We start from the raw sequence: 23,179 nt of genomic DNA on the forward strand, positions 1-23,179 counted from the left end.
GGGTGATAAAAAGAATCTCACCATTCTCTTGCTGCTTGGTTGAACAATCAATCCAGTTGTGTTGATTCGCTGCCCAGATCATCTCAAACTGATGAAACATGATCTTTAAGTTCCAAGTATATGGGACAAATGAAAACAGATCTGGTGCACTGTCACTGGACCAATCCTGAATCAGATCTAAAATGAAACCAGCAGCAGAAGTTATTGCTACATAATACTATAATAACACAGAAGAAAAATTAGTTGGATTTTATGGTGTATTTTAGTGCCAAAATGTTATCTCTGTATGCACAGAATTTTATATGTTTGGTATAAGCAAATTCCATTCATTACAAATTTGTAAAACCAATAAAAATCAAGATAGATCAATATAGGGCATGTTTTCAAATGAAATAAATAATTATAGTTCAATTATATTCATTTTGCAAAAACATTAGTTAAAAAAGTTATATTATAAAATCCCTTGATTTTTGCAGCTGTTATTTCCGAAAAACCTTCAAATGCAATGTTTCACTATCAAGAGAACATTTAAACCCTAGGGGTGCAAGGGACTTTTCTCTTTGGCCAACTTATAAATATGCTGATGCTGCTGAACCAACTGAATTAAATAGGAATAGCAGCAGTTTCTCCTTTCTTATTCCTTTAAACAACGCTACAGTGAAAGAGAACAAACTTAGAATTCTACAAGGGGTCAGAGATTTATAGCAAAAGTTACTAGTGATGTCCACACTAAGCTAAACAGAAGATATAAACACTGAGCTAGTTGGAAACAATATAAAAAGTTGCAATAAACAGTGGAATCTCAATGTACTATGAGGGAGAAGACTAAATGAAGATGCTTCAAAATTTTAGAAATTTTGAACACTAAAGGCTCATATCAGAGTAGGCTGCAACTATGCAGCCCAAATGTAGGTGTAGGCATACTGGCACAAAATTACTACCCTTTGTGTATTGTTTTGGTTGTAGATATATAATGAAACTTGCAACTCAAAACACAGTGTTTAGATACAGTGCATCAAGATCCTCTATAAGCGTATCATGATGCAGTCGGTGGGAAGTTACAGAAGATTTTAAAAACTGATGTGTCCTTGTCCCCCAAAAAAATAACCAGAACCATTGCTAACTGGTTACTGGTAATGAGTATGCAAAAACAGCAACAGCACCATGCTATGCCAGCCGGCCTGGCCACACTACTACAGGAAAACCTGCAATGTGGGATACTCCCATCACAATGTAAAACCAGCATGATCATCCAAACCTTTCCCCCCCAGGGCAAATCATTCCTGTGCTGAAGAGCAGGAGGCTGCAATGTCAAGCGTCAGGGGTACATAGTCTATTTCCCATGCTTCAGCAAAGCAGTTCTTAATGGTTGATTGCATATTGTAGGAGTCTAATAATGAAGTAAACTAGGGCTACAGGGGAGTTTTTATTTTAATTAAAAGGCTTTAAAAATTATTTTTAGTGTTTTTCCCACTAGATACTAGTTATACAAGCTGCAGTACACTCAGAGCCATGAGCACATTGTCACATGTAGTTCTGCAAGCGGCAGCAAGTCTGAGTCGTCAATGGTTGCCAGGCCTTGAGGGGACTTGGGAGCACATTTTTTTGGGATTCCCAATTTCCATAGGGAATGTAGTTCAAAGCTGACCGAGCTGGGCCTGCCTTCACATTATGGCAGGATGACACCACTGTGTGTCTCTTTTTTTTTTTTTTTCTAAACAAGTCTTTATTAACGGACAGAGAACGAAACGTAACAAAATCCAAATACATTGGTACATAAAATTAAAGTGCACAAGTACAAGAAATCTCCTTTAGAAGTAGAAAACTGTATTCAGGGACAATGTAGGTATCACAGCGGAAAGACTGGGGGTTTCTGTATTGTAAGAAAAGATCAGAGTGAGAGAAAGGAGCGAGGGGAGGAAGAAAGAACCAAAGTTCAATAGAGAGATGAGTGAGGGAATGAAGAGTAGAATAAAGAGGATAAGAAAAAAAGAGGGGGAGAGAGGGCAGTGTGGCAAAAACCGCTGATGTATTAGAGGGAGAGAGAAGGGAGTAAAAAAAGAGGGGGAAATGTTGTTGTATGATTTATGTGAAGGGGGTGCATTATCGGTATTGATGGTAGGACAACCAGGGATCCCAAATCTTGTTGAAGGTTTTAGAGGTGTTGTTAATAATGCTAGTCATGAATTCCATGCAGTGGACAAGCCAAATCCTGGTAATTATGGTGGGAAGAGAAGGGAGGCAGTTTGTTTCCAGTCAGAGGCGATTTGGCAAGTGACAGCAGATATAATATGGTAGGACAATTTGTTCTGGTGTTTAGTGGCTGTGGAGAATTGAAGGGGCAGGAGGAAAAATTTTGGTTCAAGCGGAGCATTGATCTAAATAATGGATTCTATCAGTGCTTTGATATCCCGCCAAAAAAGGGTAAATTTTGGACAATCCCACCATATATGAAGAAACGAGCCTATGCCAGAGCATAACTGCCAACTTTTGTCAGTGGAGTCAGGCAACATTTTGTGGAGGCGAGTAGGGACATAGTACCAGAGAAGCAAAAGTTTGTATGGATTTTCTTTTATTTGAACAAAGATTGAGCTAGCGGCGGCATTATCTCGAATTTCAGTCCAGTCTTCATTATCAAGGGGGTCTCCCTAGTCACGTTTCCAAGCTATTTCGTGGGGGTTGCGGTAAGAGGAGGTCGGGGAGGTCAATTTGGAATAGATAGTGGAGATTAGACTAGGCGTCGATGCTCGACACAGGCACAATGCCTCAATGGTGGTAAGGGGGCGAGAGGTAAAACGGGATTTGACCGTAGAGTGGAGGTTGCGGATTTGCAAACATTGATAGAAATATTGTGTGGCTAGACCAATTGCCGTTTGGATGTCAGAGAATTATGGGAATAAGAAGGTGCGGATGACATTGTTCAGATAACGAACAGCCCGGAAGTACCAGGGAGAGAATGCGGCGGGTTGTTAATCTGGAGGTAACTCTGGAGACTTGAAGAGGGATTACTGGGGAGGGGTGCAGGCAGAAACCATATAGTCTGTAGGTTGAATCCCAGATAGCTAGTGAGTGGGAAACCATGGGATGGTTCAGGACCTTTTTAGGGCAATGCACCTTTGGGAGCCAGAGGAGGGAAGCAGGCCCAGACCTTCAGCCTCAATAAGTACACAAACCCTTGAAGATGTAGGAGCATTCCACAAGGTGTGTTTCCTTCTTATACATGAGATAGCCTAATGCTGGAAGCTGCTTTAGGGGAATCCGACATTTGTTGTCCCCCTCCTTCAGCTGAGGATATAGCTGTTACTATTTTTTTTATTTATTTTTTTAAATGTAATTAACATTTGTTTTTAAACAGTAAAGATTTGTGCTAGTGCTATCACTACCATCAGCATATATCTATGTCTCCTAAGAGAAGTAAATCGAGATGCGGCCAAGTCCATTTAGACCTCATGTCCATGTGAAATACTTAGTGTGCGTGCACCCCTAGTGTACATTACATGCTCTTGCCCGACCACAGTCCACCACTGAAATAAAGGACCACAAACTACTGCAAACTTAAAACCCAGCCACATTTAACTGCACATTCGCAGTAAGGAAAAGCTGATTCTTTAACCCGTTGATGGACTCACATTCAACAGTAAACCAGGCCAAAGTTTGAAAGAAACATCTATACCCATGGTAAAGTAGTTTTAGAAAGCTGATTCACCAATAAAAGCACTGAATATGCACACACAGTACCAAATAATTTACTTGGCAATATTAGTAAATAGACATTTGCTGCTCTGTGTGCTTTGATATCTGTTGAACTTCTTTACATTTTATATATCTAAAGACTTTCCAAAGGCGAACAGCTACTGAATTATTAAAAGCATTAAAAATGGGCGCACATTCAGAGGCTTAGTTATTGCTATAACTCCAAAAAATACAAAAAAGTTTACGTGGTTGAATCAAATTTTGCAGTGCTATTGCTCTAGACTGAATGACACTGTAAAATGAGGGTTGCTTAACAAAATTGTTCCTGTATATCCAGAATGGACTTGTTTCCTATAAACCTGGTATTACCAAGTAGTTTTACATATAAATATATATATATACAAGTTAACCCGTGCATGATACTCATGCATTCTAGTCAAATCAAGCTACTTAAGGTCTTAAAAAGGTTCTTGTCATGCATTTGGACCTAGCCCAGGCCTCCTCAGGGGAAGTGCGTTAGTTCCCGACGCAAGCGGCCTTTTTAATGTGTGTTCATGAGGTAAAATTACCTCACGAAAATGAGTTTGACCCCTCAACTCGTAAATTTAGCCTCTACTACCCTTCCCACGGGGGGAAGGGTGGATGATGGAAGTAAACTGACTTGACTATTCTAATTTTTTTGTCAAATAATGTCAGTATACCAAATTTCAGGCCAATTGGATGAGCCCTTTCTGAGAAAATAGTTTTTTCCACACACACACACTAACGCACGCCTCTACACATGTGTGTTCATGAGGTAAAATTACCTCACGAAAATGAGTTTGAGCTCTACCAAATTTCAGCCCTTTTTGAATTTTTTTTTCCCACACACACTAAGAATTTAGTAGGCCAGTGTATAACTCTGCCCAGCAGGTGGCGCTGCAACTTGTTTTTTTTTCCCACACACACACACAGACAGACGCCACTAAGCATTTATATATTAGATATTTACCTGTGAAAAAGTTTTTCTGAGCAAATATAAAGTGGTAAGTTGCCTTGTAAACTTCAAGTTCACATTGCCATGTCTGGGGCATATTCCACACCCGAGGGTAGCTAGCATTTATATGAAACTATGGGGGAGAAACCGAATGAGCATTATAACAGAAATATGACAAAATATAAAGACTGACAGGTCCATCTTGTTTGCACATTTCACCACATATACACTATAAAAACAAACATTATTAATTTGCTCTAATTGAGATTTTAATACTACCTTAAGTTTAAACCAGCAATTAATTATTATATCCGTTTTCACTTGTTTCTCCTACCAAACATGTATGTGTATAAGCAGTGAACTGTGGACACATTTGCTGGAAACTTATAAACAGACCTTATGGTCCATCATTACAAAACATTCAATGTACATAACATATTTATCAAATTCTAATACAAAAAGCAGTCAACTTAAATGTCATGCTTATTTTTGTAGACGATTGCTCTTCAAATTGCTATAGCCGACATTCATATATATACTCTTCAAACAAGAGAGCCAACAATTATGAAAACAAATACTACAATAATTAAAGATAACAAACTTACTGCAAGCATTTCGGCTTCAAGAAGTGTCCTGAACTGCATACTAGTGGTAGTATCAACATGTAACAATTGTCCTTTAATTGTCGTCGAATAACCTAAACACATATAAAAAAAAGCAGCACTAATTTTATAACCATACAAAATGATAGAAAATATACAAACATTCAAACAAATAAGAAACAAAAGGTCCTCTAAAATCTGGATACTAAAATTAGGATTCTTTGTTAAATGAATTAGTTGTAGTCTATATTATAATTAGGTGAATATTGTGAGGGATACTTGGAAAATATGCAGTTCTTAATATGAATAGTACAGTAAGGTGATAAAACCACATATAGCTACATTTGAGGTTGGAAATCAATGTCCCTTGTAGATATTGTTCTTGATTTCTTCTAACAATGTTAACTATAAACAGTACCTATGTCCCATTATAGAATTAAACTAAAGTTCTTGCACTGAAAAGGCACAATGGAAAAATTACAAAACATATGCTAGTGTTAATACAATAAATTACCCAAACAAAAACTATACAAACTATATATAGACTAAACAATTTAGCAGCTAAGTTCTTTGTATAGTTTTTATATAATTGGAGAGGGCAAACATTTCTACATAGAAGGAATGGTCAATGTAATAAACAAAACTGATACAGATAAATCCAAGAGTAATCCGTACATCTGCATATAAACTATACACACACTATAATAAGACATCACCCATCATCATCATTTATTTATATAGCGCCACTGATTCCGCAGCGCTGTACAGAGAACTCATTGACATCAGTCCCTGCCCCATTGGAGCTTACAGTCTAAATTCCCTAACAAACACACAGACAGACAGAGAGAGAGAGAGAGAGAGAGAGAGACTAGGGTCAATTTTGATAGCAGCCAATTAACCTACTAGTATATATTTTTTGCGTGTGGGAGGAAACCGGAGCACCCAGAGGAAACCCACGCAAACACGGGGAGAACATACAAACTCCACACAGATAAGGCCATAGTTGGAAATTGAACTCATCACCCCAGCGCTGTGAGGCAGAAGTGCTAACCACTTAGCCACCGTGCTGCCCCATACCTAAAATGGTTAGTATAGAATATACATGTAGATTTTTATATCTCGTATTACAGCTTCTCAGTAACAGCATTATAATAAACTCTCACTGCCATGTATGTGCACAGTTCAACACAGTCCTACCCATGTTTGTTTAAAATATGGGAATTTGGATGGCAAAGAAAAAGGTACTCGAGAAGCAATGTGTTTTGATTTACATTTACAAAATAAACACCTTTTTTTTATATAAATTGTTGTTCTACCATTGAAATCATCATAAAATTATTATTCAACAAACTTTGACTTTACAGCTCAGGTACAACCAAATTAGTCTATTTATTTGGGACCTGAAACACATTTAGAAATGAACTGGTCATTTTAAAGATGCAAACACCATCATTGAATGCAAGGTATGCTATTATAACGGATGATAAGTAGGCTGTCAAGTTGCCAAGTCCAAAACACTGGATACGTCGGACATTGTATAAAAATCATCACAGCTTTAGTAAATAGAGGGCCTGTTCTTGACTTGTAGACAGTGAATGTCTTACCATTTTCAGTGACGATCAAAGGGATGTTTACTTCTAAATAAGATCCTGCCCACACATTCACATGCACAGCATTTGTTTCCTGTATAATAAAAATATTAGCTGTTAAAAACTATACCAACAATTTGTTTTCATATGGTAGTTATGCACTGTTCTTTATGTAAATGTTTCCATACCACTCCCAAATGCAATGAATGACAACTGAGCAGAAATAACTGTATTGAGGAATAGTACCGTATATGGGAAGGTCCTTTTACAAAAGACTATTTTGCATGTTAGTGTTCACATTTTACAATTGCACTTTCAATATTGAATTCACAATGGTAATAATAAAACACAGATTATCTTATTAATTCTACTTGAGCAACTTCCACTTCTGTATTGTTTGTTTGAGGAGCATGCTATGGTGTCAGTAGCTGATGGGGAGTGCTGGCGCCATATTGCCATTTGGAGGAGTTTGGAGTACCTCTTGGCAAGTTAGCTTTCAATTAAAATTACATATGTATGGCCCATAATAGGGACTCTCATTGTTTAGAGTTAGGACCGCCCTATTAGCAGAAGCGCCGTGAAGTGGCGGGTGGCTTTCCATACATTTGCAAATGTGTGCAGCTGAAATGTCTCCATTTTTAAGTACAAATAGAAATAGCAGCTCCTTTGCTGGTTATAGCAGAGTGCTGGGGGATTTCACTCTGTATTCCTTGCTGGATAACCCCACCCTTTTAAGCACCTGCTATGAACCTGTAAATTGATTGAGCAACTTCTACTTCTGTATACTTCTAAAATGTTACAATATAGAGTATGTTTCGATGAGTCAACTGCGAACACTAGCATGGTGGAGGCAGCCATTTTTTGGGTTTGACCAATACTCTATCAATCCACTGACATGTGTGGTAACAAAGTGCCTCAGCCCAGAAAACGGCTGCCCCCATTGTGTGTTGTTAACAAGAACACTTTAAGGAAAGTTAATAGCTTGATCCTGACTTTATTTTTTATATATTTCCAGAAGTGAATAAAAACAACCTTGTAGAAAATTGTGCACGCAACAAAATAATATTCCCACACAGTTCTAGCAGAAGATGAAGACATGCTGAGAGTTTTGTATGGTTCAGCGATCTCACAGAGCTAGTCTCAATGTACCCAAGGGGACATGAAGCACAGCAAGACTTTGGCGTTATCTAATTATTATATGACAGTTGGTTTCATCAACATAAAGCTCTCTGGGAGTTGCAGTCTATAGCATTAGGGGCCAACATCACGCCTACATATCACTGGCCCCATAACACCTATAACCGATAACTTAATTTCTAGTATACAATATACCTGTACTTACTTTATTTTTGGTAAAAAGCAGATCTATTGTAGCATTTGCAATGATGTTCATTCTTAATTCAAATGCCTGTACTTGTCGAGGTTTTCCAGGCTGTGCAATATCAGAAACTTTCAGGACCTGATAATCTGGTGGGAAGAAAAATTTCCACAAGCACTCCCTGCCAGAAGAAAGGAAAGTAAATGGTTAAACATATTGCTCTAAATGAGTTACTGTAATTACAGTATGTATATCATTTAAAAGGTGGTAGAAACCAATGGTCAAATTCAACATTAGATTTAAACAAAACATGAAATCTAATCTACCCTGCTCCTATCAGTCCTTTCCGCAGCCCATTAAATATTAAATCTCTATGTAGTGGGAGGGTATAGGGAGAAGCCCCGTTAGCACTGGATAAAAATCTACGTAGCCTGGCAAGCAACGTAGTGGTTTAACGCGATGGTGTGACGTTAGTTTGTCAACACGCAGTAAGGAAGCAGACGCCAGGACTTGGGGGGGGGGGGGGGGAGCAGGGGATATAGGACCGGAAAATGAAGGAGAGAGACAACTCCTGAGAGTGTCTTTGTGTCACATTGTAGTGACACCACAAGGGGAAGGGCGTCAACACTAGCACGATCATATGTTGCCTTGATTGCCCATTTTTTAACCAGAGCGTGGAAATAACCAATATTGGCTTCTAACCGGAAGGAGAGCACCTGGAGAAAGGAGAACAGCACTATTATTTCACTGTTAAAATTGGAACTTTGGGTTGAGTTGTCCCTTTAATACAATGAGATCACAGCAGACAAAAAGATAAGATATGGGACAAATCCATATAGACATCTGCCTTTTGCATAATTTTGTACAACTGTTACAATTAGCATTATGTGCTGACATGTCAAATTATTTGCATCATTCCGGCTTTAATTAAGAATTAAAATCAATGGTAATGGAATACATTATATGTACATTACATTTTTTCATTGTGTATTACAAAAAGTAACAAAGACTGCTATACAATTGCAAATTCATGCTCGAGTCTATTGCCAGAAACACGAATATAAAAAACAGTCAGTAAACATTGCAACAGGTATGCAAAGCAACATTTTCTTGTTTGGAAGAAAAAGAGATTTCATATACTCTGTACCTCTGTCTGTCTGCCCATGGCCCATAGTTAAAATCTGTTCCTTTCCCACAGACAATGTCTAATCCCCAGCAAGGAGGCAAGTCTTGCAGCTTTGCATCTTCTGTGTTGCTTTCTCCTTCAACATTTTCCCCTGAATCTTCTGGGACAAGCCCTTCAAAAATACAGAAGTCAGCACATGCTTTCAAGCAATAGTAGTACTTTGAGAAACGGCGTGTTGTGCAGCGAGTTTACATTATAGAGATATGCATTAAAAAATGAACTAGGAGGAATACCATCTGCGAGAAAGTTTTGCTATTCTCTGCACACCGCTATAATGTATCTGCTATGGACTAAGCAATTAATTATGTTGCAATCTTATTTGTGCAATTACATTGATGTGCTATGTCTTATTTTGTTTTGAAGCGCTTTTCAGGTGGCAAGTACTCTTGCTTTAGTCGGTTTTGATCACTTCTTAGAAAGCGATGGTGTGTTTGTGTCAGCATAGACATTTCCTCAACGCAGTTTTTGAATTATGCATATAAAACGGATGTGCATATCCCTCTTTTGTTTAGGTTTGAATATAGTCAGCAAGTGCGACTGAAACCTTGCAAATATAATTGTGGTTAACATAACAAGACCTGCAATTTTGATACTACAGCCAGCTACTGGGCAGCACTTTATAATGTATACCTATACATACTTTACATACACACTTTTATGTGTAGCTAGATCTATACACATTTTATTTTGTCATGGAATAAAAATGAAATTATTCACAAAATGTCAAATTAAAAAAAATAAACCCACTAAGGGGGAGATACAATAAGCTGCAAGGTGTGTCTCCGGAACCTCTGTGAGACACCTCGCAGCTGATAGAAATTCCCGCTCATTTTTCCTCACACCCTGTAGAGGTGCGAATGAGGATGAGCAGGGATTTCATTGCCATAATTACTGGCAGTGCTCAGAGTGATGACCACGTGCTACATCGCCGGCAGTTGAATCTTCCCCTAAAGCTAAATTTATTCACTGAATGCAAATAAAATATTGACAATTGTATAAGTATTCAGTCCCTTTGCTCAGATACAAGTAAATAGTGCATTCTCCTGTTTTAATAAACCACATAATTCATTGAAGCCCACTTCTACAATATAATCAAAGCAAATCTGAGAAAATGTTATTGAAAAACACCAATTCAGGAGAAAACTAAAGAATATTTCAAAGATGTGATATCCCAAGTCCATCATAAAGAAATGGCAAGAATATATTTTTAAGAAGCACAGAAAATAACAATTTGTAATCCTTATTGGAGGGTACAGAACCAACTGATAGAGACGAAAGCTAACTTTTCAGATACTCCATAGGTTAAGTTGCACAAACTGAAACAGATATAGCAGGTCACGACTGTCAAGTTGATGTAGATTATAGACATCAGTGGAACACATTGGGCAGATAGGGACAGAGAAAAACATAACATCCAACCATGAAATTAATGAATTAACCATGGAGCTAATTACTTGTATCAGTCAGCTATTTTTATCATCTTGCTGCAGATTACCTGGCTCATCCATGTAGTAGTAGATGTCAACATCATTAGACTGCATGACCACGAATCCTTCTCCCATGAGTCTTGGAGGTCTTAGAACAGGAAACAAAATATTAACGCAGGATATTGGTCATGACCACACATCAGATATTTTAGTCTGCATTGGCTATCCTTGATTGTAATGAAGCAGCCCTGGCAGAGGTTCAATGTGTAAAGAAACCAAGGGGAAAGAAATGCAATCCATTGCCATCATCTACTGCAGAATAAAAAAAATTAACGCTATGAGAGAAAGGATTTGGCTGAGGCTTACTTACTTATTAAATTATCCTAAAACACATGGAATTAATGCAAAACAAAATTCCCATCAACTCACAGCAAAGAAAGAATAAAAAGGCATAAAGACTCCGATCTGCCAGATTACATAATTTAAATGAGCCATATGCCCATTATTTATCGGATTAAAATAATAGTTTCCTGTTCTGCGGAGAGAACACCGAGTATAAAAAAAAAAGAAGAAAAAAAGAAGAAAAAAAAAAAAGAAACTGTAGTCAATTTTTCAACAGAAATATTACATTTGTGATCATATCTGTCATATTGTTAGGAATAGGCAGCTGAAAGGCCTGTCCTTCAGAATGAGGAATTTTACAGGTTATCTCACAATCCTCCAGGGTTCTGTAAAGACCTAGTTTGAAAATTCTCTACTTTCAAGTGCCCTAAATTTTAGCTTTATTTATCATGCTTTTTTGACTTGATCCAGGATACTTAAGTGTTGAGGGAAAACGCAGTAGATTACAAAATTAAAAAGCAAAGAGCTCATGACTGACAGCAAAGCTATTTTTGAAATGTGTTTTATAAGGTTATGAGTGCTTTTCTAGTAATGAATTAGAGATGCATATTTAGCCTCATGCTATACACAAATGGTTAAAGCACAGTGTGGAAAACTTTGTGCAACAGTTTGTAATACAAATTCTATTGCTCAGTTGTGGCATAATAATTTCACCAAATCAACACAGACAGAACTGTTTATACTAGAGGTGTGCTGGGCAACTATTTTATGTGACGTTATAGTTATAGTGCATCAAGAACTACAAGAGGATTGTGATTATCATGGGCCTAATTTTATTCAGAAAACATTTTTAATCCTATGTGAAAAAGTTAAGAATCTTTCAGACTGAAATATTCCAACAATGTCTGTCACACTCTTCTTCCAAGTGTCAACCTTATATTTCCGAGACAGTCATCCTGTGCAGTTAGTTGTGATACCCATAGGGAAGCCTGACCACCAGACAACAGGTAAGTAACCTTTGGGGGACAGAGCTTAATTCGAAATATTCCACCTAAAATTGAATTTTCAGATTTGCATTCATACTTTAAAGCAGAAATCCTAAAGTCACAAGTAGTGAGAGGGTTTGCAATACCCTCTGAGCTCTGCTCAACTGTGAAAACCTCCCAATCCTTATACCCTCTCTGCCTACACATGACAAGCTGAGATATGCAAGACTGTGTAACTGATATGTGAGACTGTGAAGCCGTATTTTTGCCAGAGAAATTTTGAAAATGATATAATGATTTGTAGAAAGACAGTTAAGGAAAATTATCAGATGCATGCTTAAAAAAGTACTTAATTTGTTATTTAAAAGAGAAAAAAGCCTCTGGATAAGACTTCTCCTTGAAATCTAAACTAAATATCCTGTTCACATGTTTACATTAGTCATGTAAAGTGACATGGTTTCAAACTCTCATGCAGACGACTATTCAAATTTGGGGATTTCAAAGGTAATAATATCAATTTGAAAGATCTAGCAGAGGCAGGTACTTTATGTAATGTGTTCACTACAGTTTGAAAAGGTTTCCCCTGACAACCAAGGCAAACGAAGGACCAGCCATTACACATTTACATACAATGCATAAGTTGTAAATGAATCAGATTTCGTATTTCATTAACAATAAAAACCCATTGGTATGAAATAACTTAACACATATCAGATCCACCCATGTATGAGCAATGCATGGCAGGAGGGGAGGGTATAACTTTACTCAAAATATTGAGCAATAGATGTGACCAGCACAATTAGTGCTCACGGCACTAAATTCGATAAGGTGGACTAAAAGGACTGCCCATGCTGGTGGAAAGAGAACAAAACAATTTGTGGGAGGTAGGCTCTAGAATTCATGTTGTTGATATGCAGATTTCCTAACATAGGAGGAGTTGGCTTCCAAGCCTACTGAAGGACACTGTAGTGAGCACCTCAAAGTTTGAAATAGCTGATTATAGAGAATAGCATATACACAACTGCAAAAGAATTGTAAAGTAGACTATCAAACATCTCTCAAGTACTGTCATAGCAACTTTTACAAATATACTTGTGAATTTTACAAGATACTTCTAATACTGAATAAATTTTTTCATCTACAAACAAGAAGGGAAACGGTGTAATGATAACAAGCACACTTACTCGTCATTCTGAAGACCGACATATCTGGGACTGGGCACCAGCATCACCCTGACATTCTCCAGCTTGCCTTTCACGATGTGCATGAACTGGTCCAGGTGACTTGATGGGGGCTTTGTGGTGTACGTGAGGAATGCATCATCAAAATTTACACATAAGGTTTGAGGCTGGTAATGATTTCCAAAGGCCAAGCGTCCCTACAATTAAAGTTGATGGTATTATTTAAAAAGGAACTTGCATGTTCCACCACTTGTGGAATGAGTAAACAGTAAATACCTTTAATGTCTATTAAGACTAATAATTATAGGGAAGCTTAATAGTTTTGTTTTTATATTTTTAAAGACCACTAACATAAGATGCTTTAAATAAAAGAGCGAATAATAACAAAAATATTTATGTGAGTGTTCTGGGAGCTTATCAGGAGAGACATTTTTTATACATAGCTGTTATCATGATCAGATGTGTTGTATATAGAAAACAATTTCCTGTTTGTGATGGGTACTGCAACTACACTTCAAATCCAATGCAAATATAATGTCCAGTATCTTAATCTCTGTTGAGATATGGGTACATTTACATAGTCTGCAAATGTTATTGGTAGCTTATTTATATAAGACAACTTATTTTAGGTGTAGTGGTCCTTTAACTTCTCAAGACTATTTATTTATTTTACGAACGTTAACATTTTAAATGGCAACATATTTCTGTTGTCTACAGAAACTGGGAGGAAGTGTTGCTCTTGTGGATAAAATACCTGTGTAGTATTAATGTCAGGAGAAAAGTCTTCTTCTAGTACTAGTTCTATAATCGCTTTTGAAGTGACAGTTATTAAAGTTTACTGTCGAATAATTCCTGCAATTGTACATTTGATATATCAGGCTCCCCACTCGTGACATGATGCCAGATATTCTAACACAAAAAAAGATTCCTCTCTTAATATTTGTGCTGTGACATAAGAGATTTAGAAAAGGTTTATTTTATGTCAATACAAGTAATTGCACAGTGTGACTGAACTAATACGAAAATTACAGAGACAGGAATGTATTTGTCAAAATCTTCATTCTAAAACATCCATTCACAAGTCCCAAATGGCAGGAAGATAACTCCCTTATAGATAGGACAGATTCTGTACCTTGACACGGCAATTGCTGAATAATCCCAATGCAAGGTACATTTCTATTAAAAGATTTGATCTTACAGATATCCTTTACAAGTCTCCTGTTCAAATGGATTAAACTGCAGTAGTATAACTTTGAAGACCTCAGTTGCTGCTATTTGAACTGTAATTTAAACCAGACTAAGTTAATATGGGTATTTCTGAACACCAAAACGTATTCTGTATGCGACATGGGATATAGTGCTATCTAAATCTCTGCAACCTTCATATAATATCAACTTCATCTGGATAAGGATTAGTCTAGGTTTTAATTTCTGTTTTGTGGGTGAAGACAAATTAAGGAGAATTGAGTGTATTGACAGACCTTAAAAAGCTTGGTGGGGCAATGTAGTTTCAAATACTGGCCAGGAAATAGAGCGATACATGATCTCTGGACAAAAAAAGAAAAATGGCTATATCTACGATTCTGACTATAGTGGGACTTCCTATGTTTAGTGGTAAACACAGTCCAAAATCTGAGTAGAGTTAAAGGATCAATTTACTTCTTATTAATTGCAGTGCTAAAAAGAGATATTATTTAATCTGTTTCAGAAGAAATCAATTGTGCAAACAAACTACTTACCAAATATAGCATGCATTTAAGTAATAGCATTGTATTTGATAAACCACCAAGTACATTTTCTACTAAAATCATTGGCCTTTAATTAACCAAACAAAAAAGTATAAATCTTTTTACACTACTAGTATGCTCCCAAATCTGTCTTCTTTCGTACACTCATTAGTGTAAAAAATGTAAAAGCAAGCATCATGTGTAAGCACTCTTTATAATATACTGAATCAGAGTGCGCAAAGAACAAATTTTAAAATGACATTTCAAAACTTAAGCTGTGGCAGAGGGTTAATGTTTGCTGATCTTATTACAACAGTGACTGTAACTTTAGGCAAAAGATACCTGTGCAATTTACAAACAGATAGGCAAGCACAGGAAGGGAGATGTAGGTGTTTGAAATCCCCATAAGGAAGTGCTGCATGGGCTGTTTAAATATGCTACTAATATTAGCGCAGAGTATACAAAGGTTACTGAAAAGCAAAAGTCTTGGTCAGGTAACACATACAAGCTTAAAAAATATGGGCCGGGTTGTTGAAATGTTATTGTGTTGCAACATTCAGGTAAAAATATTCCTCATGTTTGACAATTGGCACTCAAGTATCAATAACCACTGGAGATAAATGGTCTTTATGTTGCTGTATTGAACTTACTGTGCTGATATTCACTTTAATCACGGGTATGAGAGATCTCCAAGATGATGATGGATCTGAGGATTCTGTTTTGCCTTTTCCACTGAAATAGAAAAAAAAACCCATTAAAAAGCCAAAAGCCAAGGACACCGCAAATAATGGCTGGTACTACATTTAAAATGACCACTATAGTCAAATTTGAAATTGTCAAATTTGAACCATGAAGGTAAAAAACTTTGCTGTGTACTAACATTTTACTGTATTACCTTTTCCAACTCCATATTTAATCCCATATATTTATTAAAGTGCCCTAATGGGAATGCATACAGGTCAAAAAGATGAAACTGCAATCATTTTAGCTGCTGTTACATCACTGGCCCTGCCCCTTCTGGTAATCCAAATTGTGCCTTCCTGCACACCAATTTTGAAAACCCCTAGATTATTCTCTCTTCTCAGTTGAAAAGAGCTTTTCTCATAACCTGACGGGAAAAAAAACGGCATGATGGGACATATTTTTTTTAAATAAGAAAAAAGTTTTTATTGAAATTTTCGCTTTTTTTTTTGTCCTTAACAAAAGAACCCATAGCACTGGGCTATAACTAATAAAACTAAACCCACGCAGGGATACTAGCAGTGTCATAAGATCATACATACATCAGAGAATATAGACATCCGTACGGCCTGCCTATATACAGCATAAAATGCGGTATTGAAATAGTGAACAACAATAACAGTAATAGCGGCTGGGTGCCTGCCCCTGACATAATATTCCTAAGAGAGGTCCACCTCCCTCAATCTCTCTGTAATATAAGGAGATGTTCTCCATCTATACCAAATCTTTTCATACTTATCAAGTAACTTTCTGCTGGTGTACATGAATCGCTCATGATCTACTGTATCATTAAGAAAATCAATCCAATCTTTCAAGACCGGACCCTCCGGAGCTATCCACTTCCTTGCAATGACCACCTTTGCCAACATAAGTATAGTAGTAATGAGTAGTCTAATGAGCTTATGAGTGTTCTTGTTCAGTCCCAGACCAAATATGCATAGTCCTGGTGTGATGGCGGCCACTTCCACTCCCAATAGAATTATACAAGCACCCACCTCTCCCCAGAAGGAAGAAACCAATGGGCATTTCCAAAGCATGTGCCAAAAGTGCCCCCTCTCACTGCCACACTTGGGACACAGGACCAATTGACCCCCACTAAATTAAGAGAGCCGAAGGGGAGTAAAATACACTATGTAAAAGAAAAACCTGGACCTGACGAAATTTAGCAGAAGCAATGACCCGACCCGGACTGTTCAAGATAGTAGCCCAAGTCTTATTGTTAATTTCCCCAAGATCAATTTCCCACAAGTGTCACAGTCTCAGCAGGCCACCCGCACCAGCTCCGTCCAGCAGAACTGAATATATGAACGAAATGTGACGTCTCGAGCCCAGCCGCAACAGCTGCACCCGCAAAGGATCTGCACTGAAACTCAGGGCGGCCCCACGAAACTGCGAGGCCAAAGCATGCCATAGTTGCAAATACCTGAAGAAATGAGTCCTAGGCGGTTCGTATAGTCCCCGTAGCTGTTCAAACGAGCACAATATCCCATCCACATATAATTGCCCAATATGCACAACATTATAAGTACGCAGGCTCCAGCTCCCCAGTCTTCACAAGTTCACCAAAGTCAAGGTTATCCCAAAGTAGGGTGTACGGGTCATAGGCTGACTCATCCCCAGTCTAAAATGAGAGCCGCCACACTCTCAGGACCTGTGTCAGCAGGGGGGGAAATCACCCCTAGACCTTCTACCAGCCAAAAGGAACTGCGTCCGTAAATGTCTAGACCCGGTCTTAGAAACTAGGAGGTCATGAGGATCCGAGCCCGCCCGAGACTACAACCATACACCAATGCCAGTTGAGAGGCAAAATAATAGAGCCGCAGTCTCTGTAGAGCCAGACCCCCCCGATGCCCGGGAGTGACACAGAGTAGTAAACTTGACACGGGCTCTCCTGTCCGCCCATACCAATGAGGATATGAGACGATCAATAGAGCGAAATATACTATGAGGAATGTAGATTGGCGACTGCTGCAGGACATATAAAAATTTAGGCTGAATTATCATTCTAACTAAATTCATTCTACCTGTGACTGTCAACGGCAACTGTTTCACACCCCAACCCTGCTCTTAAGATTATGGATCGGAGGTTGGAGTTTGCGCTGAATATACTGACCCGTGTCAGTAGAAATCCAAATACCCAAATATTTAAATGTAGGAGTCCATCTAAGAGGGGTCTGCTGGACTTGGCCTGTCGGGCAAAGTCCCCCTACCGAAGTCACACTAGACTTGTCCCAATTGATCAGAAGTCTCGAATAAAAGACGTAGTACAGGTAAAGATCCGGCAATAACCTCTTAGAGATAAGTCCCAAATCAATTCGGGGACAAGCATAATGCGAGGTAGAAAAACAGGAGAAACAAACTTCCGCCGGGTGCTTTAGATGCCACATATCCACCAAACCCATCTCATCTACCAGACCAGCAAATTTAGACTCCCTCCACCTATCAAGAACAGAATCTAGCACAGCATTAAAATCCCTGCAACAAATCACAGGAGTATCAGGAGACAAAGAGATAAAATCACTATATTTCCTCAAGACTTCACTATTATAAGGGGGCGGGACATATACAGCCATGAGATTTATAGGAAGAGAGTCAAAAATGCCCCTCTAGAAAAACGAATCTACCCAGTGGGTCGGGCTCCACGGCCTCCAGAACAAAATTAACTCTTTTACGTGTAAGGAGAGACACTCCCCTAGAGTGGCAAGTGTGAGTGGCATGATCAGCCCATCCAACCCATGTTTTTTTTAAGAGCCAACAGTTTGCCTCCCACTAAATGAGTCTCAGTGAGACAAATAACATCCGCTTCATATTTCTTTAATTGAGACATAACCAGACACCATTTAATTTTATCATTTAGGCCACGAACAGTCCAGGTCAGAAACTTTATAGAACTCCCACTCAGCTTCCCAGTCGTCATAACATTAGGGAATACATGACACACCACAACATAAAAACCACCCCTCCAGACCCAGGCAGACACCCAGCCACCAGATAACCATAATTAAACATACAAAATCAATGTACCTCGACATCTGACAGTATTTGCATCTAAAAACAACTTGACACTGCATTGAACATTCATTAGTAAACCTAACACTCCCTACCCTATCCCAACCACCTCCCTCCCCGTATATCCATCCCAAACTTAGATATACCTGGAGCCCACTACAACTAAAACCCATCCCCTCAAGAGCCTATACAGCAATCCCTATGTATGTGTGGAAACACTAGTATGTGCTATAAGAGGAGAGGAGACCACATCTCTTTGAGCCAGGGGGGCCCCCAGCCAATAAATCCACACTACTACTAATCCAACACCCCATAAGCATCTGGTCATTAAATATAGACTATCAGGGAATATTAGACATATCATCCTAGGATTTTCACCTTCATGATTATCTTAATGTCTGTGTGAACAGAAAGCGTCCCGACTTGTACAAACAGGAAACAGCATGACATGTGCTAGAAAAAGTTATCTCAACATACTAACAACATGAGTCATACAGTGATCAATTGAGATAGTTCACTCCGAAAAGCCAATACATCACTAGGAACATCTTCAATCTGGGCGAAGGCCTCTAGGAGCTCTCCTATCCAACCAGAAAGTTGTCTCCAACGGTGATTCAAAGAAGAAGGTAGTTCCATCAGCAATCAACCGCAATCTGGCCAGGAAAAGAATAGCATATGTCGGATGCATCCCACGAAGGTGCTGCTACACCTGTATGGACTGGGCTCTGCTTTTTTGTACATCCAAAGAAAATTCTGGAAATACCGCCACTCTTTGGTCTTGATACATTAAGGGGCCCTTAAGCCGAGCCAGATGAAGAATAGCATCCCGATCTTTATAATAAAGCACTTTAGCAATGAATGTGCACGGTGGCGCACCAGGAGGTGGCCTCTGAGCTGGAATGCGATGTGCCCTCTCCATCGCAAACTGGGCCGTGAACTCCTCTCTGCCAAATGTCTGGATCATCCAGTTCTCCAAGAAGGTTTCAGGAGTCTTCCTTTTCAGGAAGACCCACCATCCGAACATTACTGTATCTGAGGCAGCCCTCCATGTCTGAGAGTTTCTGTTTAAGCAACACCATCCGAACCTCCAGACCAGCAACTTTCTGAGGTAAAGGAGTTGTAGTGTCCTCAAGAATGGAAATGCGAGCCTCCGTCTCCGCGACTTGTTCTTGGATCTTCTAAAAATCCTGTTGCATCAACGACAAGTCAGCCAGCACCTCTCCAATTTTGAGCATTACCTTTTTTTCAGAGGCAGCAACAGCTTTCAAGATTTCCTGCAGGGTAGTAGCAGTATCTGTAGGCTTGGAAGACTGAGGCGCCTGCGGCTCAGGTACTGGAGTTCCTCCTGAGGCTGTAGAGGAATTGGAACATGCATAGTTCTCTAGCCTGCTAGCAGGAGTAGTATTTGCAGAGTGCTTACCCATAGTGACACCTTCTATATAAAGATATCAATAGATGCAATACTAGGTTGCATACAGGCAACTCGTGATGCAAGAGAAGGCCACAGACAAAGCACCCAGGCCGCAGCTGGATTTACAGCCAGAATTCAGAGATCTCAAAGGAGGATTTAGAAGAATCAGATGAAATGTATACCATATATATGTAGCATCTGCACACAGGAGATTCAGAGAGGGAGGGCCCCCAGACAAAGTCTAATGACACAATATATTTTATCCACTTCGCCAAAGAGGGGATCCTGGATGTTAACAATAACAGGTTCCGACAGTCAGCGAGGCTAAGGTAGCTACACCTTGAGCTATAGAGATCTGTATACAGGCTTGCCCTCTGCAATCACTCAGCTCCAAGATGGCGCTGCGGCTCGCTCTATGGCTGGAACACTCGGGTGCAGTTGCCCTACACGCCGCCAACAGCCAGATGACCGCTCTCCAGCAAACGCAACACAGGATAGGTAAGTAATTGACCACACCGACTCAGAAACTCCTGACCCTGGCAGAGACAGGAGTCACCTCTACCCCGCCATCGCGAGCCTAGCTCCGAACACAGACGTCATCGACAGCCACCATGACCCGCCAGCACACTCGTAACTTGGACCGAAAGGAGCAGGGGCGAATTTAGCACAGAACTAGACAGGTTTAAAATTCTAGCAGTGCAGCTGGATAATTAAGTTGAATAGTTAAGCAGGGGAGCTCCAGTACACACGACCTATTCCATGCTCCACCAGGCCACGCCCCCCATGATGGACATATTTAACCAAGTATGTAAACGTCAGTCACTTCTGCACATTATTCAGCTTGACGGGTCTATAGGCTAATAAACACTGACTAACTTATCATCCCAGACTAAGCATAGATGTCTTACAACTAACATTTTTTTTAAACAAATTATAAAGCCGTATTCATTTAACAAACCATAATACCTTTCAAGTTCAGAATGCACTTTTTCCTTTCCATTCTCCCGAACCTTATCATCTTCTTTCCTGGGAGGAAATATGGTTGGGTCTAAACCAAAAATTTCCTCAAGGTGTCCATAAAGATCAGAGCGATTGTAAACATGGAACTCAAAATCATTCACTGTAATGTATAGCCTAGTTTCTGCTTTGGGATCTAATGAGAGAAAAAACAAGAAGGGCATTGCATTTTATTCTGACACGAAGGCTCCTAAATTATTATATTTCCTAATTTATGTCATATATAGTTTCTACAATAAGATTTTTATATTCACGCCTACGATTGTAGAAATAAAAATAGGGATAACCACATCAAAGTATTATGCAACATCAGTCTTTCTTTGGTTCTAGGGTCTGAAAAATGTATTAAGAATTTGCAATTTGCCAAGTACAAACCTTTGCCATGTTTGTCCACATAAACATACTATTAGGAGAACAATATAAAGTGCCAAGAAAAGAAAACACAACTATTAAATAAAAATAATCACACTGCACTGTCATAGTTAATTTCCTATAAGGGATGCAGAAAACAAATCGGACAATAATAGTGTTAAGACATAAACCAACATATCCCAATCAGTGACTCAAGACCAGGTGCTGGTTAAGCGGGCCATTTGCTCTCCCCCACCACACACAAACACAGACACCCACTCCCCCCCCAAGGAAGTCTCATAGTGGGCTACCTTGGGCTGAGTTCCCTTTAAAATGTTCCTAACAGGCTGCTGAGCTGACTATCACCACCCCCTAAAATTGGTCAGTCAACCCCTGTTCAAGACCATGCCAAAAAGGGTGTCTTTCCTGGCTAAAAACGTGCAATGGGCAGACTCAGTGGGACTGCAAACCATGCAATGCTAGAGAAAAGGTAATAAGCATCACATAGCCAGCCACATACAGCATGGCTTGCATTTAGACCTGTTGCGCATGGTATTAATATTCTTTCCGTCTCCTTTCCTCAGCCTAGTCGAACGTCCCATAAACAGAGGAGAAACACTATTATAAGGAATGATTAAGACACGCAGATAAAATGGGGACACTATTTATATTTATGTAAAACATTACACATGTCTGTACAATAGGAAAGTAAAATATTTAATGGACGAGAAGAACAGAAAGTCAGGCTATTAATTAGTAGTATCAGCTCCAAGAGACTCTGATCAATTATACATGGAAAATTAAAGCAGACTACAGCCCACATGGGACCTTTACAAGCCATCACTAACAAGAAGATGATTGAGGTTTTTTCTAAGATTTGATTCTCTTGGGTAGCCATTAGGCCTCATTAAAAGTGTAATCCTAAATTATGTAAGACAAATCTGACAGGTTGCATTTAACTTGCAATATTTAGTATTTAACAGAATAAAACAAAATGCCTCGAGCCAAATAGTAATTTCTGTACTGTTACATATACAAGTGTGTTCTCTTGCATCTGCTTATTTCTATATTGCATATGGTGTAAAAGCCATAAAAGTCATAATAGAGAAGATATGCAGCTTCCATCTCACCTGTTGTGTCAGTGTCACGTTTTTATTTTCACATGATTAAACTACTCACTGTACCACTAATAATGTTTATCATGCGCTGCCAGCAAGTTATTTGTCAAGAGATCATAAATTAACAAAAGAACGGGCCTCGCTCATGGCATGAGACGTTTTTTCTTTGGCTAGGTCTATATCACAGTGACAAGTCCTATGGGTTGAGATTAATCTGTATATATATTTTTTTTGTCTTTTAAGATGTCAGGGTGGAGTCACGAGTAAGAGCAAATAAATGTCAAATTCTTTAAAAAAAAAAAAAAACATAGGAGAAGAATGGACTTTCTACCACATTGACTCTATATCTAAATCATGTTACATACATCTAAAAAACATTTCCAGAATTTGCACATATCTCACACAAGACACTGCAAAAACCTTAATTCATGCACTTATCTCCTGCAAGGACTATTGTAATTCCCTCCTTACTGGTCTTCCCCAAAACAGACTCAAACCCCTACAA

At 38.8% G+C, this 23,179-nt stretch overlaps 1 protein-coding gene across 12 annotated transcripts in view; it reads right to left on the reverse strand.

The window, feature by feature from the left end:
* Nucleotides 1-23,179, reverse strand: part of BLTP1 (bridge-like lipid transfer protein family member 1) — a 216,124-nt gene that overhangs the window by 156,742 nt on the left and 36,203 nt on the right. For all 12 annotated transcript variants that reach the window (XM_075200283.1, XM_075200257.1, XM_075200247.1 and 9 more), the window contains exons 6-15: nucleotides 21,155-21,341; nucleotides 15,678-15,759; nucleotides 13,304-13,497; nucleotides 10,860-10,939; nucleotides 9,326-9,476; nucleotides 8,203-8,359; nucleotides 6,876-6,954; nucleotides 5,275-5,366; nucleotides 4,685-4,802; nucleotides 22-177 (exon numbers count right to left, since the gene is read on the reverse strand). In XM_075200283.1, coding sequence (XP_075056384.1) covers nucleotides 22-177; nucleotides 4,685-4,802; nucleotides 5,275-5,366; nucleotides 6,876-6,954; nucleotides 8,203-8,359; nucleotides 9,326-9,476; nucleotides 10,860-10,939; nucleotides 13,304-13,497; nucleotides 15,678-15,759; nucleotides 21,155-21,341 — 1,296 coding nt within the window. The remainder of the gene's footprint in view (nucleotides 1-21; nucleotides 178-4,684; nucleotides 4,803-5,274; nucleotides 5,367-6,875; nucleotides 6,955-8,202; nucleotides 8,360-9,325; nucleotides 9,477-10,859; nucleotides 10,940-13,303; nucleotides 13,498-15,677; nucleotides 15,760-21,154; nucleotides 21,342-23,179) is intronic.

This window comes from Mixophyes fleayi, chromosome 1 (genome assembly GCF_038048845.1).
Source record: "Mixophyes fleayi isolate aMixFle1 chromosome 1, aMixFle1.hap1, whole genome shotgun sequence".
NCBI lineage: Eukaryota > Metazoa > Chordata > Amphibia > Anura > Limnodynastidae > Mixophyes > Mixophyes fleayi.